Here is a 23610-nt window from a genome sequence, read left to right as displayed (position 1 = left end):
TACAGAAGCTTTGTATGCATTGGCATCTGAACCCGACAAATACTTTGAACCTTTGCGACAGGAAGTACTGGACAATCTCGACGGAGGGGAGATTACGGCCAAGACTGTTAGCCATCTCCCCAAGATGGAAAGCTTTTTGAGGGAGTCGAGTCGGTTCAGGGATTCCGGACTCAGTAAGTATCCACCCCGATCTCTCAGATATCGATCCATCGGTGCATCCGTTGACCAAGCTCTCGGTTGTCCAGTGACAATGCAACGGAACGCCCGCAAGGATTTCACCTTTTCCGACGGCACCGTGATGCCGGCCGGCACCAAGATCGGCGCACCGAGCCTCAAGCTACACAGAGACAAGGAAGTCTACGAGAATCCCGAGACATTCGACGGATTTCGCTTTTGTGCGCCGCGATATGCCGACACGAAAGAGAGCCTCGTCGTCAGCACTGGCACTAATTTTCACACCTTCGGACACGGAAGACATCCATGGTTGGTAGTTCAGAGAAACCCCACGCAAGCAGATGAGTTCACGTAGCTGACCGTTTGCCCCTCCTCCAGCCCAGGTCGTTTCCTCGCAGTGCAGGAGATGAAGATCATGTTCAGTCTGCTTCTCACCAGGTACGACTTTAAGCTGGAGCCGGGAACATCGCCAAAACCCTTTCATATTGCAACCATGCAAATCACCGATACGGAACTCCCCGTGCTATTTAAGTCGAGAAATATCTAGCACCCGTGGATGTGCATGGATCTGCCCTCTCGATCTTGTCTGATCTGAACTTCAAAAGTCCAGTCGATAAGCTACGGGAGATAAGATACACATAGCGCTATAGATGAAGACAAACTAGCCACATTAACGCAGTCCTCTTTCCTTTCCATGCCGTAGGCACGCACCTTGTCTAAAGTTGTCCTTGAGAGGAGACAAGAACAGGCCACTTCTTGAGGGAGAGGTGACTTAGCGGAAAATAGAAATTTACAGAAATGATGGTCAAGGGGTTGGGTAAATGTAATCTACATCGCCTCGTGTCGTTGGAATTTATTTTCCTTTAATGCATGATGGAAATCTCTCTTTCCAATGTAGCGCAATGATACAATATTTTCGGTCTGTTAAATTTCCGTAATAATACATATCCGGCACGGGGCCCGACAGTTCCAAACTCCGATACCCTCCCCGCAACCTCCACTTGACCACACACCGGGAGGGCGGAGAGCGGAGCGCATTGCATCAGCCAATAGCAGTTCCATGAGTCTTCAATTGTCCTTCCTCCTTCAAGTGTGACAGTCGCGATTTCCCCCTCCACCTCAACGCTCCATCACCTGCGTGTGTACACACCGCATCCCTCGGAAGACTACTTCAATACGGACCAAGACGAGAAATGGTTCAACCAAATCCCGCCAAGCGCGGGCGTCCCAGGAAACAGCCATCTCACGAACCCGGCAAAGAGACGGGGTCGGAGAAAGGCTCAGACGCCCGTCGCGCAAGGAAGAGGGAAACGGATCGTCAATCCCAGCGCCATCATCGAGAGAGACAGCGCCATTACGTCAAGCAGCTCGAGGAGACGGTTGAGTCATACAAGTCCAGTCTCTCCGACGTTGGCGACGTTAATGTCGCCGCCTTGCTTGCCGAGCAGGACCAGCTGCGACGGCGATGCAGCGAGCTCGAGGCAACCCTGAGGCGCATTCAAACCTTGGCCGGCTCTGCCTCTGGATCTGTCGAGAACAGTCAGACCACTCCCGATACACACATTTCAACTTCACCAGGAGAAGCACGGTCTACTCTTCATCTGCCGGGAGCTGCGGATAACGAGAACGACAACAGTGCGCTTCCAGGCCTGGAGCCCGTCTTCGGAGCAGCTCCCGTCGAAACCCCTACCTCATTTTTCCCACAAGAACTAGATGACTTTGCTCCTATATCTGCAGACTTCGATTCATTGCCGGTGCAGCAGCCTCACTTAGGAGAGCCTAGAGTCATAGAAAGCGTTTCAGCAGAGGCGGACCAACCTCTGGACAACACGGTAAACATCGATGGGTACGAAGAAATGCTCGACAGCGACGATTTTAATCAGTGCCTTGCCAGTATCATCGACGGCACGGAGATGAGCTTGGATGTCGTGCCCACGCCACCTTCCATACAGAATTCGCTGTTGACCAGACTCGCGACGCAGCCCGTGATCGCGCCGGAGATGCCCGGGGCCTTGACCTCGTCACGCCATCTCGGCTTCCCCAAGTTGTCCCAGAGCAAAGGATCATGGGACAAAACCCTCATGAGCATCGTCGACGAGGGACGCATGCAGCATCGCTGTGGCCAATTCGATATCACCAGTCCGTCGCTGCGCAAGCTCCTGTCAAACAAGTGCACCGACGTAGTGGCCTCCCGGCTCTTCCATTTTCTATGTTCGGCCGGGCCGATGCCGTTGCACCAACTCATATCGATATTTTGGGTCCAGTACCTGGTCTTGAGGGTATGTGAGGCCTGGCGCCCCTTGTTGTCTCGGGCGTTTCTTTCTCCTGGTCCCCCAATTTCCTTGAGGCATGTTCAAAGCTGATAAACCAAACTCGGCTGCAGTGGTACGTCTTGGGCACTCTAGGAGACTTCATGCGTATGCCAGAATTTTTGAGGCCGACGGACCTGGAAACGCGCATCCCGCATAGGCCCTGTATTGCGATGCTCGTATAGTAAGACAGAGAGAGAATGCCCTCCCGAGATGTCCGAGGGCGAGAAGCAGAAGCCCAAGCCTCACGATCAGCGAGCTGACGGGTGCAAATACACACACCAGGCCGGATATACGCAGAGCATTGATACGCGATACGGAGTCCGCAGACCCCGAACAAGTCGGCGTGGCGCTGTTACAGAGCATGACGCCCAACTGGCCGTCCGCTGCACACGTCTCATCCGAGCTCATCGGTAGCACCGACGTGCTCGCAATCATTGAGCGGCAGGCTTGCGAGTTGAGTTTCTGGAAGGTGGGCAAGAGCTTTGTAGAGAGCCACCCCCAGTTTGTAGGGTGCCAGTTTGGATAGTACGTCACCAATGATCAGCGACTATGTAAGGTAATCAGCAATGTGAAGTTGCCCCGCATAGTATAGGTAAATGTAGGTAGGTAGGTGGGTAGAGCGGCATACATGTACTTGTTCACGAAGCTTGACCGGGACACCATGAATTCTTGTTTTAGATGCATCATGTCCTATCACTTCAAGAGCTCTCCCTATCTATTTCCTCTGCTTAGCTCATCCTCGTCACGAGTTACTCTTACTAGAGTCAAAACCCGTTGTAAGTGAAGACGAAAAGGGTCCCATCAAGGGTCCCGCATAGCTGCTTCCACTGATCCCTGACATCCGGGCCTCCCCAGTCGCAGAGATATGGACTTTGTCAGGAAAAATGAGTCAAGAGGCCACTAAGCGGAGGCATGTCGCATCTTTCGGGTTGAAAAGACAAATAAGGGCGGAACACATAAAGACTGGAATCATGGGAAAGAGATCAAAGTCGATTAACTGTACAGGCGAGTGAGTGGTACATGTACATGTATGTAGCCACGGTATCTTGAGGCCAGACCAGACCCAACCCTTGCCACAACGACTTTCACTTCCCCAAGGACACCTCACGACCGATTCCCCAACCTCAGCATGGCCACTTCGGAGGAGATGGCCGGCTACGCAGCCCAACTCCACGCCGGCACCCCCGAATTGTCCAAAGGCCGGCTGGTGACGGAAGTCTGCATTTTCAAGCTGTCACCCGCGTTCGCAGCAGACCACGCCGCCGCCGCAGCCGAGTTCGAATCGCGCATCGTGGCGAACACCAAGCCCGGCGCTCCCCACGCTGTGGGAATCCGGAGACTGGCCTGGGGTTTCTCGCTCGACGACCCGCGGACCTTTGTCTGGATCCTGGACTGGGACCGAATCGAATACCACTGGGACTTTTGGCTCTCGCCCGGCTTTGGGCCCGTCATCGGCGGCATCACGGAGCTGTTCGAGCCCGGGAGGCCGCTGGTGCGACACTACGATTTCGGGGCCGCCGGGATGCTGGACGCGGGCAGGACCGTCGCGAGGGTCGTGGTCTGGGATGACGGCGTCCGGGGCAGGGAGGAGGGGCGAGCTGCGAGTCTTGCAAGAGGAAGAGAACTCTCAACAACGGCTGGACAGGTTCGCGGCGGGTATGCCGTCGACATGGACGAGGACACTTGGTGGTGCTCACTTTTAGGCTATGATTGCGAGAGCGATGCAAAGGAAGATCACGTCGAGCTGACTGAGGGTGTTGAGTCGCATATCGTTCGGCTGTCGTATCTCTGAGAAGCCTCGATGAATAAGTGATGGAAAGGAGACATGTAAATATGGTTCACATCTTTACTATATGCAAACCAGCAGCACCCATCTGTTGTGAATGATCAACCTACTACTGACACATGGTTATATATTAACAATATGATAGCTAAAGGCTGAAGCTGCATTATGGCTATTGGACGCTCTGCAGTTGATTCTTTAGGTGTCTACGTATGCGTTCCCAACAATCCTCGACATCCTCCTTGCGGTAGTCCTTGCTTTCCGGCTGGTGATGGCTGAATCCGTGTATCGCCTCGGGGTACTCGTGCTCCGTGACGCTGACTCCGGCCCGTCGCAGGGTCTCCGCGTAGCGCCGCGCCTCGAACTTCAAGCAGTCCTTCCCAGCAGTCACGATCAGCGTGTTGGGCATCTGGAGAGACTCGACGAGCTCGACGTCAGCGAGTGCCGGGGCGACAAAGATCTGGTTCTTATCGACGTGCGGGGGTGTGTAGGATGCCTCCATCATCGTCGCTACCCATGACGGCAGGCTGCGGGCCCTGACCTGTTCGTCGTCCGCGCCGCTGCTGTTCAGACGCTCTTGGTAGGGAATTTGAAGAGCCATGCTGGGGTACAGAACGATCTGCGTCGCGATTAGAAAGTCGGACGGGAGGCCTCTGCGGAATCTGGCGCATGGACCGGACGTGAATCCCAAGAGGAGAGCCAGGCAGGCCACGAGGTTTCCCCCAGCGGAGTTCCCCATCACGGCAATCCTTCCAGGATGGATTGGCGCGCCCAGCGTGGCTCTGGAAGCCGGGCTTAAAGCCCATTTGATGACCTCGTAGAGCTGGAGGAGGGCGTGGGGGAACGGCCAGCGCGGCGACTTAGCATAGTCTACCGAGACGATGACGGCTCCAACCTAACACGCGTTTGATATATGTTACTCTTCAGCACAGTAGAGAAAGCCGCCATGTTTCGCCAAGTATGTGGGTTCTCACCTGGTCTGCCAGCGGTCGAAGGATGTGTTCACCATCGTTGGGCTGGCCCAGCACGAAACCTCCGCCTTCTGCCACTAGTACCAGAGGCGCCGAGGCACGACTGCCGTGGCCGTCTCTGGACAAGCAAATCGAAACGGTTACTTGGCCGTCTCCGAGTCCTGGCGTTGGGATGGAGACGATTTTGTCAAAAAGCGCTCCGGTGCCACTCATAGACGCAACCACAGCTCTCAAGGCTGCCGATGTGCAGTGGAGGTACCACGAATAAAGATAACCGTATCCGGGTCCATGACTGACCACAGGGGGCTGAATTTCCTCTTGGAGCATTGAAGGTTTGATTGTTGTAGTATTGTTTTGCACGCTTGTTGTCTTCTTCTAAGGCAGAAGGCGTCCAATCCGGCGGTTAGTGAAGATGGCCTGGCTACTTGTCGCCTGGTGGTGGAGGGGAAAACACCACCGCAGGTCAATAGTCAAACTGTGAGTGTTTTATTCGAAGCTCGTATATTTCACACAAGGTGCGAGACTAGGGTCACAGCCATGGGTTAGTCAAGATGTATTGGTCGAGGCCATGGTGAGAAAGAGGAGTCGGGTCGGATTTTCTGGCTGACTCAGTTAAACTGACAGAACAAGAGAAAACAACCGGATACATGTCTTTGGCCTTCAAAGATGACAATCACAATATAGGCCATAGCTCATACAGGTGACTACAAAACCATATCACACTTGAGTAGCCACCACCTTGTTAATGCCTGTAGACCGTGTTGAGAATCTCAATCAGGCCCCCCTGTCTCTCTTTCGACCAAGCCGATCACTAGTCGCCATCCCTCCCATCCCAGCCATCCACCTTCACGTCATTTATACCGTTTCGGATATTCGACATGACTGAAAGCACAAGCAGTGAATTTGTCTGCGATGGACAGCCGGTGGTGACGCTCACGCCGGCGAAAGCCGATCCGGTCCACCAGGATCCGGCCGGGGCCCCGATAGGGACAAACGGGCATCCGCAACCGCAAGAGAACGGTCCTTCGGAAAAGTTCGAGCTCCTGCAGCAGTGGCATTCCCAGCCGCGGAAACTCCGAGTAATCCACGTCGGCGCCGGCGCCACGGGCTTATGCGCGGCCTTCAAGATGGAACGCCAACTCACCGAGTACGAGCTGGTCTGCTACGACGAGAACGACGACGTGGGCGGCACGTGGCTGAAGAGCCGGTATCCGGGCTGCGCCTGCGACGTGCCGGCGCACATCTACACGTACACCTTCGAGCCGAACCCGCACTGGAGCTCGTACTACGCGTCCGGGCCGGAGATCCACAAGTACTTCGTCGGCTTCTGCGACAAGTACGGCCTCGGGAAGTACGTCAAGCTCCGGCACAGGGTTCTCGGGGCCACCTGGCACGAGGACAAGGCGCAGTGGGAGGTCGCCGTGGAGCACGACGGCCAGACGTTCACCGACTGGTGCCATATCTTGGTCAATGGATCAGGACTGCTCAACAAATATCGATGTACGTACGCACTTTTGGCGCCATGGGAACGTCATCCTCATGGCTTTTGGGTTTCGCGGCTGACTCGGGCTTTCAGGGCCGGAGATTGAAGGACTTCACTCGTTCAAGGGGGCCCTGATGCACTCGGCCAACTGGGATGGTAAGTCACCTAGTAAAGGCAAGTTATGCCACCACTGATATAGTCAATAGACTCGGTAGATTACTCTGGAAAGCGCGTTGCAGTGCTTGGTAACGGGTCATCTGCAATACAGATCATCCCGCAGGTTCAAAAAGGTAAGTCTCTGGTTGAGTTCTAGTCTGCTATCGAGATTCGGTGTCAAGAACTAAGACAACATCTCCAGTGGCATCTCAAGTTAAATGCTTTATGAGAGGCAGCACATGGATCTCGGCACCCATGTCTCGCATTCCTGTAGAGATATCCAACGGCGGCGATGAGGTGGTCGAAGACAAGAATGCAATGTTTCCGAACGAGGGACAGTACTTCTACACGGAGCGGGAGAAGAACCATCTAGCCAACAACCCCGAGTACCTGCTGGAGTACCGCAAGCGGATCGAGACCGACATCAGTCTGGGATTCGCCATCTTTTACAAGGACTCGGAAGCATCGCGGATGGCCGAACAATACATGAAGACTGAGATGAAGCGGCGGCTCAAGGACCATCCCATCTTGACACAAAAGCTCATTCCCGGATGGCCTGTAGGGTGCCGGTACGTCTAGAGTCGACAAGGAGCTAAGCCGTGTGCATGATGCGTGCCTTGCTAACCCGCGTAGCCGTCTAACTCCGGGCGATGGTTACCTCGAAGCCCTCCTGCAGCCCAACGTCACTACCACCTTCTCCGAGATCTCCACGATCAGCGAGACGGGCTTGTTCACCTCGGACGGGGTGTATCATGAGGTGGACGTGATAATCTGTGCAACGGGTTACGATATAGCTTGGACTCCGCATTTCGGCCTCGTCGGACGTCGCGGCCGGGACATTAAGGAGGCGTGGTCGCCGACGCCTAAGTGCTACCTCGGCATGGCCGCCCCGGGATTCCCCAATTACTTCGTCATGAACGGCCCTCGCGGGAACCTCGCCAACGGGACGGTGCTCCCTTGCTTCGAAACCGAACTCGACTACGTCATCCAGGCAGCGAAGAAGATGCAGGCCGACCGCATAAAGATCCTGGATGTCCGTGAGGAGGTTGTCGACCACCTCAACGAGTACATCGACGCTTGGCAGGAGACCAGCGTCTTCTCGGGCCACTGCAGGAGCTGGTATAAGGACAATACCGTTGACGGGAAAGTGCTGGTATGGGGCGGATCGGTACGTGATGCTTCCCTCCTGGCGTTCTGACGCTGATGCGTTGAATATGGCAGAATATTCATTTCCTGAAGACCCTCAAGACTCCGAGGTGGGAGCACTACAACATGGAGTACTTGGATGCTAATCCGTGGGCGTTTTTGGGTAACGGGAGAATTAAGGCGGAGGCTGAGCACAACCGTGAGGCCCTAGCACCGTATCTTCGCCATTCTGATACTCCTTGGACGATCGAGTAGACCTTTAGGTCATGTCTTTTTAGTAGTTTAACGTTCATCTTTACAGGTATGTCTCACCGCGCAGCATCGTCCGCCTCGCCAACCTCTAAGTAACGTTGCTGCATGGTGGCAAGAGGCTAAACACAACGACATGTATGCATGAAGCGTGTCTTTTACTGAAGAGATCAAGGCGGTTGTTCAGTGCCTTTCAATGGAAAGTGAGACGCTCCTAAGATAGTATTTTGTTAGTCTATAGACTAATTGAGAAAGGTTATGTTCCTCTTGCGCCTTACGCAGGAAGGAGTATTATCCCTATTACCCTAGAAAAAAAAAGATGATATCTAAGGCGCAGTTGTGCGTCAGCAACTGGGAAGAATATCGGCTTAGGGAAAGAATCAGGGCCGATAATTAAGGCAAGCGACATGACGAGGAAAGGATGACAGGGCTTGGGCACATGTTTACTTCGCCATACCAACGAAGGAAGTCTGGGGAAAGCAGCAGGCACCGACCGGTCTTAGGACTCTCGCGGTGCCCTCCAACAATTCATGACGTGAGCTTTGCACACAGAATAATGAGATTTTTTTTTTTTTTTTTGGCATGGTGAAGTCTACCAATCGGAAATGTAAGAGTATAAAGATAACATGTACGCCCATGAAAATGGTTCTGCGCGAAGAGCTTCGCCGTGAGTTACGTCGCACCGCGAGTGAAACACATCAAAAGCTCGTGACTATGCGTACACATGCTCTGAGACCCTTTTGAAGGCCTCGCTTCTGAGAATAGGTGAACCTTGTGGCCATAGGGCTGAGAAACATAGTAATAAGAATGAGCGTTAATAGTGCAACTTACACAAACCGCGAATGAGATGTCTGAGTACGATCTCATGAAACGTCGCGTCTGCGCTTACAGCAGCTACATCGAGTATGAGTACACAGAGTGTTTACGCGTCGCGTCTCAACATCGCAACAGGGATGCGGGGACTCTTGGCCATTTTCACAACAGCTTCACTCATCTCATGTAAACACGTCAGAGTGAAACAGTCTGACAAGCTGTCACTCACTCAGCTCAAATGCTATGAGCGCCGTTTCAATAGGAAAGCAGCCCTGTGAACGTTCACGGACTCCCTCTAAATTTAAACTCACGAATAACCTCCACTGCCGATTTACCGGTCGCTTATCGAGCAAAAAAAGGGGGAAATTTTCTACAAAGGATCACGGCGGGAAAGTGGAGTACGTATCATCTCATCCCCCTCCTCTCCTCTCTCACCTTAATTTTCTCCAACACGCCATCCCGTCAATTCAACATCCCGGCCGCTTCTGCTGATGGAACATGCCGGTCGCCGCTTTTTAGTGGATTACAAATCGGGCTGTTGGCTTGATCCTTTTGACGCGCAGATCCTCCCGGCCGTTAAATTCCATGCTGACAGCGTCTGCGGAACATTCATTGTGAGCCCCTTGCGATCGCATCAAATGAGCCGCCTCGTCGTTTGACGACCGACGACCGATGTGTTGAACCAATCTCGTTGCCGCAAGCCACCAAACACTCATCCATCGCTCATTTCGGCCTTCTTCATACCGATGACACACCTCATTTGAACCAAAGTAATTCCTCGAACCGACGAACTGCCCGTCATGTTCTCCCGCAATAAGGACCCCTCCCACCACTCATCGCTAACCGGCCTCCGGTCGCGGTTCAAGTCCAGCATGTCCTCCTCCGCCAAGATCCGCTCCTCCGAGGGCTGCTGGACGTGTCGCCTCCGCCGCAAGAAGTGCGACGAGGCCCGTCCCGTCTGCGACGGATGCGCGCAGCTGGAAATCACATGCCACTACTCGGAAACCAAACCCGACTGGATGGACGGCGGCGAGCGCCAGAAGGAGATGTCGGACTACCTCAAGAAGCAGGTCAAGGTCCAGGCCAACAACCGCCGCGAGCGCAAGTATCTCCAGGGCCTCGACGTCGAGGGAGGCGGCGGCAGACATGAAGACTCGGACAGCGAGCATGTGCCTTCGGTCCCCGCCCTCAGCGCCGACGGGGGTTCGTCAAAGGAGACCAACTCGACGAGTCCGTCCACGGTCCACGACACCCCCGGAGACGCCTCCAGCCCGGCGTTCCACATGGAGACGGTCAAGTCCTCCATCTCCGAGATCGCCCCGGCCGCCGCCTCTCCCCCGAACCAGGCGGCCCGGCAGCACACCCCGGACTGGTCCAACAACAACCCCAGCCCGGGATCGGGGTCGTGGACGCAGCCGGCCGCCGCCGCCGCCGCCGTCCCGGACACAAACCCCACCAACCCGTTCCCGGACGACGCCAACCTCGGCTTCATCATGATCTACCTCGACTACGTCTTCCCCTTCCTCTTCCCCTTCTACAAGCCCGCCCTCCTCGAAGGCGGCCGCGGCTGGCTCCTCAACGTCCTCAACCACAACAAGGCCCTCTACCACACCGCCCTCAGCCTCTCCTCCCACTTCTTCGGCGTCGTCCTCAACGGCGCCCAGGTCGAGCACACCCCCTGCCGCATCCGGAGCGTCGCCAGCCTCCAGCACCAGCTCGACCTCGCCCTCAAGGAGCTCCGCGCCGACATGGCCGCCATCAGCGAGGCCGGCGTCGCCGGCCACCTCCAGCAGTCCTGCCGCGTCCTCGAGTCCATCGTCCAGCTCCTCGTCTTCGACGTCACCCTCGCCTCCAACGACCACTGGCAGATGCACCTCGACGCCGCCACCATCGTCTTCCAGCAGATCCTCCCCCGCCCGGACGACTGGGACCCCACGATGCTGCAGATGGCCATCCCCCTCCTCCAGGGCGTCCACTTCCCCCCGGGCTCCCACAAGCCCTGGAGCTCCGACCAGGCCGCCCTCCGCTTCTTCACCGCCTCCCTGCTCTACTTCGACATCATCTCCTCCACCGCCCTCGAGCGGCCCCCGCGGCTGCAGGGCTACCACCACTACCTCCTCAGCCCCCGCAAGGAGGACTGCCTCGAGCTCGAGCCCCGGCTGCGGCTGGAGGAGTACTTCGGCTGCCAGAGCTGGGTCCTCCAGCTCATCGGCGAGATCGCCGCCCTCGACGCCTGGAAGAAGGAGACCCGCCGCGCCGGCTCCCTCTCCATGACGCACCTCGTCTCCCGCGCCGGCTGCCTCGAGTTCGCCCTCCGCGAGGGCATCGCCTGCATGGATAACCAGTGCCCGCAGCTCCTGGGCTCCAGCGACCTTGCCTGCCGCGCCGGCGCCTGCGGCATGACCACCGACTACCCGCCGCCGCACCCGACGCACGCCGACACGACGCGGCTCCCGCCGGACCCCCTCACGCTCTATCAGGACGCGCAGACGCGGGACACCACCGAGGCGTCGCGGATCCACACCAAGATCTGGGCCTACGCGGCGCTGACGTACCTCTCGACCGTCGTCTCGGGCTGGCAGCCGGGCTGTCCCGAGACGGCGAGCAGCGTGACGGCGACGATCGAGCTGCTCAACTCGCTGCACAGCCCCGTGTGCCTGCGCACCGTCGTGTGGCCGTTCTGCGTCATCGGGTGCCTGGCCACGCCGGTGCAGGAGCACATGTTCCGCGAGATGGTGGTGAAGCTGGGCGCGCTCGAGGTGTTCGGGTCCATCGGGTCCGCGCTGGGCGTCATGGAGAACGTGTGGGCGAGGAGGGAGTCCATCGACGAGACGTGGGATCTCGCGGCGTGCTTCAAGGTCCTCGGCCACCCCGTGCTCCTGACGTGAGTCTGGTCGGTTTGAGTGGCAGAGGCGGACGGGGGGAGGGGGATATCTGGCGTTAGGATCATGTGAGGAGTTTTAGGGATACCATTTTCTGTTTTTTTGGCGTCGATGACGATTTAGAAAAGACGCCCCCGATTCGGGTTTCGAGTCCATCTCACATGGCAGAGGAAAGCAAGTCATTCTTCCCGGTATATTTTCAATTTTATTATTGCGGGCATCAATCCCGTTTCCAGAACGCCGTTTAAAAAAAAAAAACAAAGTGCCGAACCAATCTATCTACTCAGTAGACATTACCCAAAGCCCCAGAACAAAACCCAGAGCGATCTGTGTTACCATCGCTGACCCGTTTCAAACCTTGCGAGAAGCAGCCCTCATAAGACTCTTCTTCCTCTCCTGCTCCAGCAGTCCCAAATCCCACCACCCGTCAATGAAGTGCATGATGGTCATCCGCTTCGACTTTGCGCGGGCGAGGGGTTTGCGGGGGACCTGGTGCCCATCTTTCTCTTTCTCCGTGGGCGAAGCAGCAGCAGGAGACAAACCCCCATCCTTAGGGGCGGACTCAGCCGGAGGCGGCGTGAGGACCATCTCCGGCAGCACTGGCAAGGGTTGTATCGTCACCTTGCCCTCGACAATCTTCACCTTCCTCACAGGCGCCGTGGGAGGCGGCGGGAACCCCGGCCTCTGCGCCGAGGAAGAGACCAAGGGGGCGGTAGCGGCGCCGTCCGAATCGGAGTCGTCGCTGTCCCACCTCTTCTCCCTCAACGCGGTCGTGCCCAGGCTCCTCTTCGCCCCGCCGTAGCCCCTGACCTCCCTTACGGGAGGCGGGGGGAACGAAGAGGCGTCGTAGCAGCCCGCCGCCGCCACGCCACGGGCGCACCTTCAGCCCTCGATGTCCTTGGGGCCGGAGGCCGCGGCGCCGACGACCTTGATGCGGCGCCAGAGGCAAGCGGCGGTGATGGCGGAGAAGGCGAAGAGGACGCAGAGGGCGACGGAGAGGCCCCAGACGGCCTTGACGGCGTAGCAGGTGCGCTGGTCGGCGCCGACCCAGATGAAGTAGTTGAGGGCGGAGCCGGAGCTGGAGTTGGCGATGACGGAGGCCATGAAGGTGGCGGTGCTGCCGGACTTGGGCAGGGCGGCGCAGTTGAGGTAGGAGAGGGGCTTGCCGAGGGTGCAGGCGACGACGATGACGGCGATGAGGAGGGCCGAGTCGGCGCCGGTGGCGAGGAGGAGGGGGAGCATGTTGTCGTAGTAGAGGATGTATGTGATTACGATGTAGAGGGTGGCGATGGAGGACTGCTTCCGTCTGGTCAGCGGCAGCTCGTTGAAGAGGATGAAGAGTGAAGACTTACGACTACCAGAGTCCCGATCAGGACCGGCGGGCTCATGGCGTCGGCGCCGTTGATCTCGCTGATGAAGTTGGCCGTCATGCCGATGATGGCGATCAGGGAGGCGAACTGCATGGCGCGCATGGCCGTGAAGGTGTGGCCGAGGGCGCCGAGCTGCGGGGCGGAAGGCATCTTGCGGAGGGAGACGGGGGTGACGAGGGTGAGCTTCGGGCGCGGGGTGGAGTGGTGGAGAGCCGTGCGGACGGGGAAGCGCCGGGGCGGGAACGGGATGCAGACGGAGGGGGTTGAGGAGGGAATTTTGTTGGGTGTTGTAAGTCGCTGTTTTGAGCGACTTGTGACTTTTTGTTTGTGAATGAAAGCTGTGAAAAGAGTCTGATGACTAGAGTTCGTGATTCTTCGTTTCGAATTTCGTTCTTCGTGACGTTTGTGAAAGATGGAATGCCGAAGGAAATGAAACCAAACGTGATTCTGATTGACTGACTGAGAGAAAGACCCGAGACTTGAGATAGGAAAGAGACCTAGGAAAGAGAGTCAAGGAAATAAAAAAGAGAGAGAAAAAGGAAAAGATTGGTTGGTTCTGTGTGATTGTTCTGATGCTGATGATGAGAGAAGAGGAGTGGATGAGACGAGAAGAGATCAATCGTCTTTATACATCTTCAATCACCAAACCTCGATGTCCTCCTCAGGCCAAATTCTGGCCCGATTGAACCAACCTGGCGAAATTCTCTGTCTTCGCGGATGCATTGTTGTTGTGTTGCTAATTCCAGCAGACTCCATCAACGCGTTCTGGACCTCTGGCTGCAAAAAGATACCTTGCCGTACCTGCATACGGCACGGCAAGGCCTGTAAGAGAGCAGAGAACCCTGGACGTAGCAAAGGTGCAGATCGGCTAGGTATGATGAGCCGCTGGGGTTGACCAATCATGGTGTTGAGCCGGGGTTGCGGTGCGGCGCTTAGAGAGGTGGAGCGACGTTGGACAAGCGACGCGGTTATGACGGAGGGCTACATATGATCCAAGAGTCTAGGAAGAGAGACGGAGCGAGAGATTAGTTCAAGAACCCAGGTACGAAATAAGGAACGAACGAGGTGGGGAGAGAATAGGCGCGTCCAATGGAGCATCACCGCCAGGATCAGCCAACAGCGCGTCTGTTTCGAGGTTCCGACCCGTGATGATTGGATCTGCTTGCACCCGGCGTCTTGGTCTCGGCCTCGCTTTGACACTGGTGGAGTCATGATCTTCGACTTGGTGGGAAGACCTGGAGATAGCTGCCGGTGTGGGACCACGACGTGAGGCTGGGGCGCCTGTTCATACCGCCATCGCGATGCAAACCGGCGGATGCTCTGTACCTGAAACGAGGTCCGGCGGCTGCTGGTCTGGCCGCATGTCTTGGGCAGGAGGAATGGTTCATTCAGAAGGCCTCGTTCCTGGGCCGCTGGATACTAGGCGGGCCAGTTGTGATGCAGCCAAGATTAGATGGGAGTGGTCTGCTTTTGAGCCTCATGCCGGAAGACAGTGTTGTTTGGTCCGCGGAAGGATGGGCTGCTTCGATCGGCTTGGCTCTGGTTGGCACCTTGCATCTGAGGGTTCACGGATGGAGCTGTTGGCGGTCTGGACTTCGTCGGATCGTCTCTCCATGACAGCCACCTGCATCGGGTTGTGGGTGCATTACTCGGGTTGCTTGTCGGCCGCAGAGGCTGTGAGCTCCTGCAGTAATAAAGCCCGAGAGTGAACAAGCGCACTTGGCAGGAGGGCACCTAGACGCGTTAGACGTGGGCTGTTTTCTAGCCCGGTGATGTCACATTCCACGATGTGGGAAGACAGATGGGACGTGTTATAGTAGTGGTTCGCTTTGAAATTCAGTTAGATGTTCATGTGTTGCAGTCTTTTGCGCGCCGATACGCCCTGTCTAGCAGCCTACCAGCACATCTCGCCTCCTCCCTTCCACCTGGCGGCCTCTTGTCTCCAACATCTGGCCAGGCGCAATGAGGAGGCAGCTCTTTTCTCCCGTCTTAATTATAATCGTTTAACCAAGCAAGTCGTCGAGACCATGGTTGCCGCCAGAGGATGATCCGGCAGCAGGCTTGGGCGCTGGGGACGCAGCGGCGGGAGCCCCCCAGATACCAGCGCTGCTCTTCTCCTTAGCAAGCTGTCCCATGGCAGGACCGGCGGTGGGAGTGTTTGTCTTCTTCACACCAACACTAGCCTGCGACCAGAGGGCGCCAAAGGCATCACCTCCAGCAGCTGCGGGCTTGGCAGCGGGAGTAGAAGCCGGCTTTGCGCCAGGAGTAGAAGCACCTCCAAAGGAGCCTCCCGTGGCCTGAGGAACGGCAGTCTGGACAGATCCGAAGTAGTTGGGCCCTGAGGGCTGGTAGCCGGAGGGCTTAGGAGCTTGCGCTGCCGGCGAGGCAACGGCAGGCGTGCTGAAGGCAGAATAGTTGGGGCCGCTTGGAGCGGGCGACATGGAAGACATGCTGACCATGTTGCCGATATTGGCCTGCTGCGGCGCAGATACGGGTTGAGGAGCTGCGAAGGTCGTAGCAGAGCTGGCGGAAGAGGTCATGACGGGAGGTGACAGAGGGTTGGCTGCCGGGGCGGAAGTAGTGGCGGGCGTGGCAGACTGGAAATCGTCGAACTCGTCGTCGTCGTTGGAGGCGGCCGGAGCTGTCGACAGAGCAGCCAGACCGGAGCCGTTGGAGGGCGCCGGCGCCACGGGAGCGGGCATGGAGGAGGGCGCAGGGTCGTCAAAGGAGAAGAGGTCCACTTCGGGTTCCTTCTTCTTGGGAGGTTCTGCCTTCGGGGCCGCGGCCGCACGCTCGGGTCTCTTGGAGCGAGACGTCGAAGAGCTGGCGGCTGGCCTGTCACCCTCGTCGAACTCGTCGTATTCCTCGAACTTGTCGCCGTGGTTCTGTGTTCTGTCGTAGTCCCTGCTGCCCTCTTGTCCGCCGAAACCACCACCGTCGCCGTAGACACCGCCTGAGTAGCCACCGTAGCCACCAGACTCGCTGCCGAATCCGCCGTATCGACTGCCGCCGCTCGAGAAGCCGCCACCGAGGCCCATTCCCCCCTCGACTCCAGTGTACTTGTTCTTGGACGAGCGCGCCTTCTTGCGCTCAGATCGGATGCGTTCGACGTCGCCCAGGAGCTCGGCCAATTCCTTGGCGCGATTCCGCACGTTGATACCCTGGTCCTTGCCGTTCTGATCGATGAAGTGGAACTGACGCAGCATCTTAAGCAGTGTGATGTGGCCGCGGGCATCGTCGATGACACGCTCGGAGCCGTGCTTGATGAGGAACTCGAGGAGCTGGAGGGCCTTGTAGATCTGGCGCCATTCTTCGGCGGACTTTTCTGTGAATCGGCGGTAAATCATGGGCATAATCTCGTTGAGTGTCGCGCTTGAAGAACGTCAGCTTTGGGTAGACGGGAGGGCGAGCTGGTGGGTAGAAGTACTAATTGAAGGTGCCGTTGGCGATCTCCTGCATCAGAGTTGATGACGCGCCCCAAGGTTCGTTGTTGGTGGCTTCGCGGACCTAGGGTTGTGAGAGGGTGATTGGCATCGTTGGGCCGTCAGGAACAAACCTTGGCCTCCATTTCTGTGTAGTTCATGACAGCTGGGGGACGGTCAGCACACGAGCGTGACATGGCGATCTGAATAGCTGGCCATTACCATTTTGGACCTTTCGAACTCCTGCCTTGACATCGTACAGGGTCAGGTTGGAGACCTGGTCTTTGAGCTGGTTCCAATCCATAGCAGCGGTCGCAGCAGAAGCGATTGAGGGTAAAGACGATGGCAGCAGACAGCACAAGGACTGGAAAGCGCTGATGAAGTTGAAGATGTTTCCCCTAGTCTTCTTTGTCGACGTTTCAAAGAGATGCGCGGCGACGGCGATTGCAGCCAGTCCAGTCCTGGCCACCCTGGAACTTTCAGGCTCCTGGCTTCAGGTCAGTGTCGGCCTCGGACGGCGCGGCGGCAGGGGGTACGTACCTCTGGTAAATGACGGTGGTCCTTCCAATGAGATTCGTTCAGCCTGAGGCTGGAAAAGGAAGGGAAATGTGGGGATATTGTGAGGTCACGTGTAATGAGGTAAGCAGCCAGCAACAGGAGAGCCGAGAGAATGGAAAGAGCACCCGTGGACCTCGCTGGTCAACCGGGATGTGCAATCTGCAGCTTCCAGCTCCGGAACAGCCAGTGTTTCTCCGACGGGACATTCTCGAAAAATGCTGCGTCACACCGGTCAATTGGGTTTCAGTTTTTGGTGATTCAGAGAATTATTATTAGATGAAGGAGTGAATGGGTAGAATCATAAACTTCAGAATGCCAAAGAATGCCGGGCAAGCATGAAGGTAATGGAAAGGTAGCTTTCCTGGGCTCCTTCCCGTTCCCGCTGCCACTGCCGCTGCCGCTGTCGAGCTCTAATTCGACCGTGCAGTGTGAGCCCGTGCTCAACCAGAAGTAGCCAGCTGGCTGCCAGCTGCCCTCACCTCCGGCATTTCTCGTTCCTCAGGTCTGAGCTCACCAAAACTTTTCTCTCCTGGCGAGCCGTCAAGAAAGATTGTTTCTTCCATCAGCAGCTTCAGGTCTTGATCTTTGGCTTCTGTGTACCACCAGCCTTCATCTCTTCTACTCTTTATACCTGTACCTTTATCTAGCTGTGTATTCCTGCTCATTGAGGTATGTGAGATGATTTCTTTGGTCTCTTGCCATCCCCTCCCAAGCTCTCCAACTCCCCTCCATTCCCACATGAAAGCTCCCCAAGCACAAGGAGCTGGCTGAACGGCTGGGGCTGCCTGCTGCTGCCGCAAGTCAATTGGGTTGCCAGACCTTAAGCTCCTGCAGCTCGTCATATCGTCCGCCCAAGCTATTTAAGCTAAGGTAGCTGGCTGGCATATTGGATAGCTCCAAGCAAGGCCAGACCGGCAGACTGGATATGACGGAGGACAGAGGACACATACATCGGGAGGTCAATCCAATGTCAATGCCAACAACGTCGGTGCCGATGCCGATGCACTCTCTTTCCGACTCGGCATATCCGTCCTATCCCGTCCCATCCCATCCCACGCCATGCTGTCTAGTGCTGCGTGTTGCGTGCTGCCATTGCCATGCCACCAAGCCCACCGCTGTTGCTGCTGTACCATCCATCTCTTGTCTCGTCCATGGTCACCTCCCACCGCATCCACGTCATCCCCGCTTCCCAGACCCAAGATTCCACCGTCTTCCGAATCGTGGAAGGGTGTCATGGGCAACGTGGGCCAGTGGGGGACGGTGACTTGGCCGGGAGACGTCTCTGACTCTCTCTCGTCTCTCCCCTCTCCTCGTCCTGTCGGTCCAATTGTCGTCGTCCGTCCTCGGGGGCTTGACGTGCATTTGCCTTCCTGTCCGCGGGTGGCTGGGCTGCTGGGTGTAGGTATTTGCCTCTCCATGTCGGGCTGTTGTCTTGTTGAGCTGCGAGCTGGTTTATCCAGGTACCGCCAATGGGATCTGCATCCCGTCTGCTTCGGACGGCTCGCGGACTGCGGTCTGGCCAGTCAGCCAATTCCCGTGGCTGGTACTACCGCACCGTGCCGTCATTCAGCTGGGCAACACCGGCTTGATGGTTGGTTTCGGCCTCTGCGATCCTTTGGCTGTCTAGCCGACAGTTGCTGGAATGGTTGAGCTGGACTGGCATTTTCTCTTTGCCTTTTTTTTTCTCCTGCTCGTTCTTGCTGAGCTAAGCCAATTGAGGCAGTGAGGGGTTCTTTCTTGATGAAGTCATTCCCCTCAGTTCGTCAATGCGTACGGATAAGGTAGCCAGCTCTTGGAAGGCAGGAGCAGCCAAAGTAAACACTCATCTCAGAGCAGGAAGCAAGTGCTGCCCTGCCGTCAACAATTGCCCCTCGGTCCTTCCGTTCTCTTCCCTTCCCTTTCCGCCCGTTCCTTCTCTCTCCGGGGCCGCCACGTCCCTTCCCTCCTTCCCCCCAGTCACAACGTCAAGCACAAAGTGGAGGGGAGGGAAAAGGGACGTACCGCCGAACATTGCGGCGGCAGGTACACCCTGTCATGTACCTTCCCCCCCTTCCCTCCAGTGACCTCAGCAACAGCTGACTTCACGTGACCGAATACCCCCCGCTTTGCCCTCCTTTGTCGTGTTCTGATTCGTCCTTTCGGCACCCGCCAGTGGGGAGCTCCTGCGCTAACAATAAACCCCTCCACCAAGCTGTTGAAAAAATGAGACCAACCCTTTTGCGACCCCTCCTACCCCGCCATAACCTCGCCTGCTTCTCCGTTTCACCCTCGCCCTTTTCTCGACCTTCCACCCTTCTCAAACCTCTCCGATCAACTCCTCTGTCTGCATCTACCACCAAGCCATCCGTTAGATTCTTCTCAGCATCCAACATCATGTCTGGTCCCCAGGTGTAAGTTCTCTGTCCTCTCCCGATGCCTTCGTGATGCTCTGTCCAACCATCACAAGCTCTCAATGACGCCATACTGACCACTCCGCCGCAGTTACTTCGATCTCGAGTGGGAGGGCCCCGTCCTCGACAACGTCGGCAAGGTCACCAAGGACGTCAAGGGTAAGCTGCCTCATTCATCAAATCCCATCCAACGCCATCCTCAATTCCTCCCTGGAAACCACGAGCATCTCCATGCCTCCTTCCAAACCACTTTCCACTCTCGCCCCAAGAGCCTGGATTGTTTTCCCCTCGCTCCTGCCGCGTTCATCGCCTCGGCTATCCTGCCAACATCAACCGAGCTTTGCTGACCAACTTTTCCATCAACAGTCCAGAACGGCCGCATCGTCTTCAACCTCTTCTACGACGTTGTCCCCAAGACCGCCGAGAACTTCCGTGCTCTCTGCACCGGCGAGAAGGGCTTCGGCTACCAGGGCTCTGCCTTCCACCGCATCATCCCCGAGTTCATGCTCCAGGGTGGTGACTTCACCCGCGGCAACGTACGTGTCCTCCATCGCCCTTGTTGAATCATGCATGCTAACGACTCCCAGGGCACCGGTGGCAAGTCCATCTACGGCGAGAAGTTCGCCGACGAGAACTTCTCCCTCAAGCACGACAAGCCCGGTCTGCTCTCCATGGCCAACGCCGGCCCCAACACGTAAGCTCCCACGTCCTCTGGTCGACCACGGAATCACACTAACATCTCACAGCAACGGCTCCCAGTTCTTCGTCACCACCGTCGTCACCTCCTGGCTCAACGGCCGCCACGTCGTCTTCGGCGAGGTTGCTGACGACAAGGGTCTGAACATCGTCAAGGCCCTCGAGGCCACTGGCTCCTCTTCCGGCACTGTCAAATACGGCAAGCGCCCCACCATCGTCGCCTCTGGCCAGTTGTAAACTGCCCCTCGCTCGTGCTTTGTACGTTAGATCCTACTCCGCCGATAGTAGTCCCGAGAGGGGCGAAACCAGTGGGGGAAGATGGAGGATTTGGTGATTGCTTGGGAAAACGCGCCGACGCGCGTCTTGGCCAGGTTCAGCACGACTGCTGACAATTAGCGAGCCAAGACAAAAAGTTACTGCCATCTGTTGTGCCATTGATTGTGACGTGCGTTAAGTGCTGTGATGTGTACCCGTAACACCGAGTCTGCCATGCATGTCCCCTTCGCATTGTGAACTCACATAATACATGTCGGCGGTCGATTGAGGGTTGCAAATGCAAGAATGATACATTCTACAGCCTATCCGACTGTCAAGAGCTAATCCGCTTGCCGCTTGGGAGGGTAAAGATCTACCTCAGTAAAGCATACCGCCCGTCCTTTTTACTACCTAGTGCCAACGCCAATGCAATGCTGCCGTGATACGAATGAATCAGTCAGTCCCAAAACCCACATACTCCAGACCAATTTCCGTCCTCTCCCAGCCTCAGGCCTTGATAGTTACTCCAACCCCAACCACCGCTGGAAATACGTGCAATTGCTCGCGCTCACCGGCCCGCCCTCCTCGCACAGCTCGAACACGGGACACCGCCCGCACGGCGCCTCCGTGTACCCGTTGACGAACGGCTCGGGGCCGCCCTCGTCGGGACCGCCGTCCTGCCGGCCGGCCCACGTCATCTGGCTCTGCCTCGGCGCCCGGCACACCCTGTACCCCCACCGCTCCGCGACGCGGATCTTCTCAATCAGCCCGTCGAAGACGAGCACGTCGATCAGCTTCTGCACGTCCTCCTCGCCCAGGATCGTGTCGCTCGTGATGCCCGACTTGGAGATGAAGCGCGCGATCTCGCGCACCGTCGGGTACTCCCTGTACCCCGCGGGGAGCGGCAGACAGCTCGGCTCGCGCTTGGGTGGCGGCTGCTGGACGGCGGGGGGGACGGCGGAGGCGGAGGAGGAGCCCTGTCCGCCGTCCTCGCCGCCGCCGCTGGACATCTCCCCCGCGGACCTCTTCTTGCCCTTGCTCTCGAGGCCGCCCTTCAGCACGCCCTTCTTCGGGGTCCGCGAGGCGCCGGTGCTGTGGTAGGTCGTCTTGAGCTTGATGTGGTCGAAGATGACGCGCTGGAGGTCCTCGATGAAGGCCTCGTCGAGGGTGCTGTCAGTGAACCAGGGCCCGCCGGTGGCGCGTTCGGAGGGCCGCATGGAGGCCTTGATGAACATGCGCTTGTTGGGGTGCTCGACGTTCTTGAAGGGGGCGATGAGGCCCTTGCCCTGGAGCTGCTTGAGGGCCGTCTTGAGGACCGAGTCGTGCATGTTGAGGCGGTGCTGGATCGTCTTGGACCAGATGCCGTCGCCGCCCGCCTCGTCGATGGCGCCGTAGACCATGCGCTGTTCGTCGGTCGAGCAGAGTTTGTACCTGCGGGGGAGGAGTCGTGTCAGTATTGCGCTTCACGTCTCTCGAATCTCTCTTCTGGGAGGGAATTGCTCACTTCTCTGCATCCTCCGTGGAACGCCATCGCCAGGCGAGACCGGTCTGGGAGGAGACGGCGATGAGGAGGCGGTCGTTGGTCAGGCTCTGGAGGACCTTGAGGAGGGTGACGGTGTCGCGGTTGGGGATGACGTCGAACTCGAGGATGTCGTACTGGGAGAAGAGCTGGTTCTCGTCGCCGGCCTTCTGGAAGGCGTCGTAGAGGCTCTCCTTCCACACCTCGAGCTTGGAGTCGGTGCTCGAGGTGGTGGCAGCCGGGGAGGGCGCCGCTGGTGTTGTGGCCATTGTTGCGGCGGCTTTTCGGTGGAGGGTTGGGAGGTGTTACGAGGTTGCCGTCCGGATTGGAGTATTCGTATTATGCTTCGTGGAGGGTGTGTTGGATTCGAATAATCGGGATGGGAACGAGCGAAGGTGGGTGTGGACGACCTAGGATAAATAATGGCGATGCCCACTGTCTCCGACTACGACCTAGCTCTCGTCTGTTCGGATTGATGCACGGCTGCCTGGAAGCTTATTAGGGCCAAACATGTGTTTTTTTGGCTGGAAATAGCCAATTGAACAAGACAGGAGAGCAAAAGGTTGCTGCGTCGGAAATTGAGGGTCGGCGACGATGTTGGGATTGGATTTGCGAGGCACATCAGAGGTCGGCGCGGGCGCGGGCGCAAAGAAAAAAAAAAGAATTGCCCCGCCCCTCCCAGGGTCGCAGCAGCTCTCGCTCAGTTGCAGCTTTCAGCGGCAGCCTTGCATCTGTGATTGCCGGGAAGGGGCCTGCTGGGGGAGGAGGAAAGGTGGATGGGTGGATGGGTACGTACCGATTTAGGTGTGTGGAGTGCTGGGAGATCAACACTGGGACAGGTGAACTTCACCTCGTCTTCTTCCTCGGGAATGTCGAAGTCGATGAGGTTTTCGTTCGGATACTCCTTGGGAGTATTTACAAACCATAGGTGTTTAGAAGGAAGATCTCAGATGGGTGGGATCAGAGCGGCTCAGTTGTTTTATGACGGCCCAGGTGAGTCATTCATTCTCGCCATTCAGTCCTCAAGGTTCAAGTGAGCCGGTGTCATACGGAGACGAGCGCCGAAGTGTCATACCACTGATTTTTGTTAGCTTGTACTTGAATAACTCTACGATTCACTTCCGAAATCATTATACATCTCTAGACTATTGTTGGGCTTGCTCTTATCGTCGCCATGGTGCCAAAATTGCTGCAGGGGTTCTAGAAGCTGGACTTCTAATGATTGTGAGTACTCGGGAGCTTTAGTGAAATCAGTAGAGTAAAATAAATAACGTGCGTTTCTATTCGTAAAACTAAGTATTTTCTATTCCCTCTTATCTCTTTTTTTCCCTCCCCTCGTCTCTAAGGAATTGTCTCCTTAAGCCTTTAAACATTGACTTCTACCTCTGCTTGTTGTTTGAGGAGGCTTTTCTCCAATCGCACTAACCATAA

The 23610-nt window shown here is 56.9% G+C and overlaps 8 protein-coding genes across 8 annotated transcripts; 3 read left to right on the top strand and 5 right to left on the bottom strand.

The window, feature by feature from the left end:
* Positions 1 to 4441: 4441 nt before the first annotated feature.
* CkaCkLH20_09939 (uncharacterized protein) lies at positions 4442 to 5567 on the bottom strand (the record flags this gene model as incomplete). The annotated part of the gene is made up of 2 exons (XM_038892654.1): positions 4442 to 5164; positions 5244 to 5567. The coding sequence occupies 2 exons, from the start codon at positions 5565 to 5567 to the stop codon at positions 4442 to 4444; spliced, it is 1047 nt and encodes a 348-aa protein (XP_038741903.1).
* A 551-nt stretch (positions 5568 to 6118) lies between these two features.
* Positions 6119 to 8280, top strand: CkaCkLH20_09938 (4-hydroxyacetophenone monooxygenase; the record flags this gene model as incomplete). The annotated part of the gene is made up of 6 exons (XM_038892653.1): positions 6119 to 6740; positions 6817 to 6879; positions 6930 to 7013; positions 7082 to 7448; positions 7513 to 8047; positions 8101 to 8280. 6 exons carry the CDS (start codon positions 6119 to 6121, stop codon positions 8278 to 8280), a joined length of 1851 nt encoding a protein of 616 aa, XP_038741902.1.
* A 1607-nt stretch (positions 8281 to 9887) lies between these two features.
* CkaCkLH20_09937 (C6 transcription factor) lies at positions 9888 to 11975 on the top strand (the record flags this gene model as incomplete). Its single annotated transcript, XM_038892652.1, has 1 exon — positions 9888 to 11975. One exon carries the CDS (start codon positions 9888 to 9890, stop codon positions 11973 to 11975), a length of 2088 nt encoding a protein of 695 aa, XP_038741901.1.
* Positions 11976 to 12320: 345 nt separating this feature from the next.
* Positions 12321 to 12734, bottom strand: CkaCkLH20_09936 (uncharacterized protein; the record flags this gene model as incomplete). The annotated part of the gene is made up of 1 exon (XM_038892651.1): positions 12321 to 12734. One exon carries the CDS (start codon positions 12732 to 12734, stop codon positions 12321 to 12323), a length of 414 nt encoding a protein of 137 aa, XP_038741900.1.
* A 117-nt stretch (positions 12735 to 12851) lies between these two features.
* CkaCkLH20_09935 (uncharacterized protein) lies at positions 12852 to 13489 on the bottom strand (the record flags this gene model as incomplete). Its single annotated transcript, XM_038892650.1, has 2 exons — positions 12852 to 13265; positions 13322 to 13489. The coding sequence occupies 2 exons, from the start codon at positions 13487 to 13489 to the stop codon at positions 12852 to 12854; spliced, it is 582 nt and encodes a 193-aa protein (XP_038741899.1).
* Positions 13490 to 15342: 1853 nt separating this feature from the next.
* Positions 15343 to 17065, bottom strand: CkaCkLH20_09934 (uncharacterized protein; the record flags this gene model as incomplete). The annotated part of the gene is made up of 4 exons (XM_038892649.1): positions 15343 to 16711; positions 16767 to 16846; positions 16896 to 16927; positions 16984 to 17065. The coding sequence occupies 4 exons, from the start codon at positions 17063 to 17065 to the stop codon at positions 15343 to 15345; spliced, it is 1563 nt and encodes a 520-aa protein (XP_038741898.1).
* A 2456-nt stretch (positions 17066 to 19521) lies between these two features.
* Positions 19522 to 20642, top strand: CkaCkLH20_09933 (peptidyl-prolyl cis-trans isomerase; the record flags this gene model as incomplete). The annotated part of the gene is made up of 5 exons (XM_038892648.1): positions 19522 to 19709; positions 19801 to 19868; positions 20076 to 20245; positions 20297 to 20403; positions 20456 to 20642. 5 exons carry the CDS (start codon positions 19522 to 19524, stop codon positions 20640 to 20642), a joined length of 720 nt encoding a protein of 239 aa, XP_038741897.1.
* Positions 20643 to 21181: 539 nt separating this feature from the next.
* On the bottom strand, positions 21182 to 22448 carry CkaCkLH20_09932 (RNA polymerase Rpc34 subunit; the record flags this gene model as incomplete). Its single annotated transcript, XM_038892647.1, has 2 exons — positions 21182 to 22091; positions 22165 to 22448. The coding sequence occupies 2 exons, from the start codon at positions 22446 to 22448 to the stop codon at positions 21182 to 21184; spliced, it is 1194 nt and encodes a 397-aa protein (XP_038741896.1).
* Between the last annotated feature and the right edge of the window lie 1162 nt (positions 22449 to 23610).

The sequence above is a fragment of the Colletotrichum karsti genome, assembly GCF_011947395.1.
Source record: "Colletotrichum karsti strain CkLH20 chromosome Unknown Scaffold37, whole genome shotgun sequence".
NCBI classification, from domain to species: domain Eukaryota; kingdom Fungi; phylum Ascomycota; class Sordariomycetes; order Glomerellales; family Glomerellaceae; genus Colletotrichum; species Colletotrichum karsti.
This window is presented reverse-complemented; position numbering and strand designations above follow the sequence as displayed.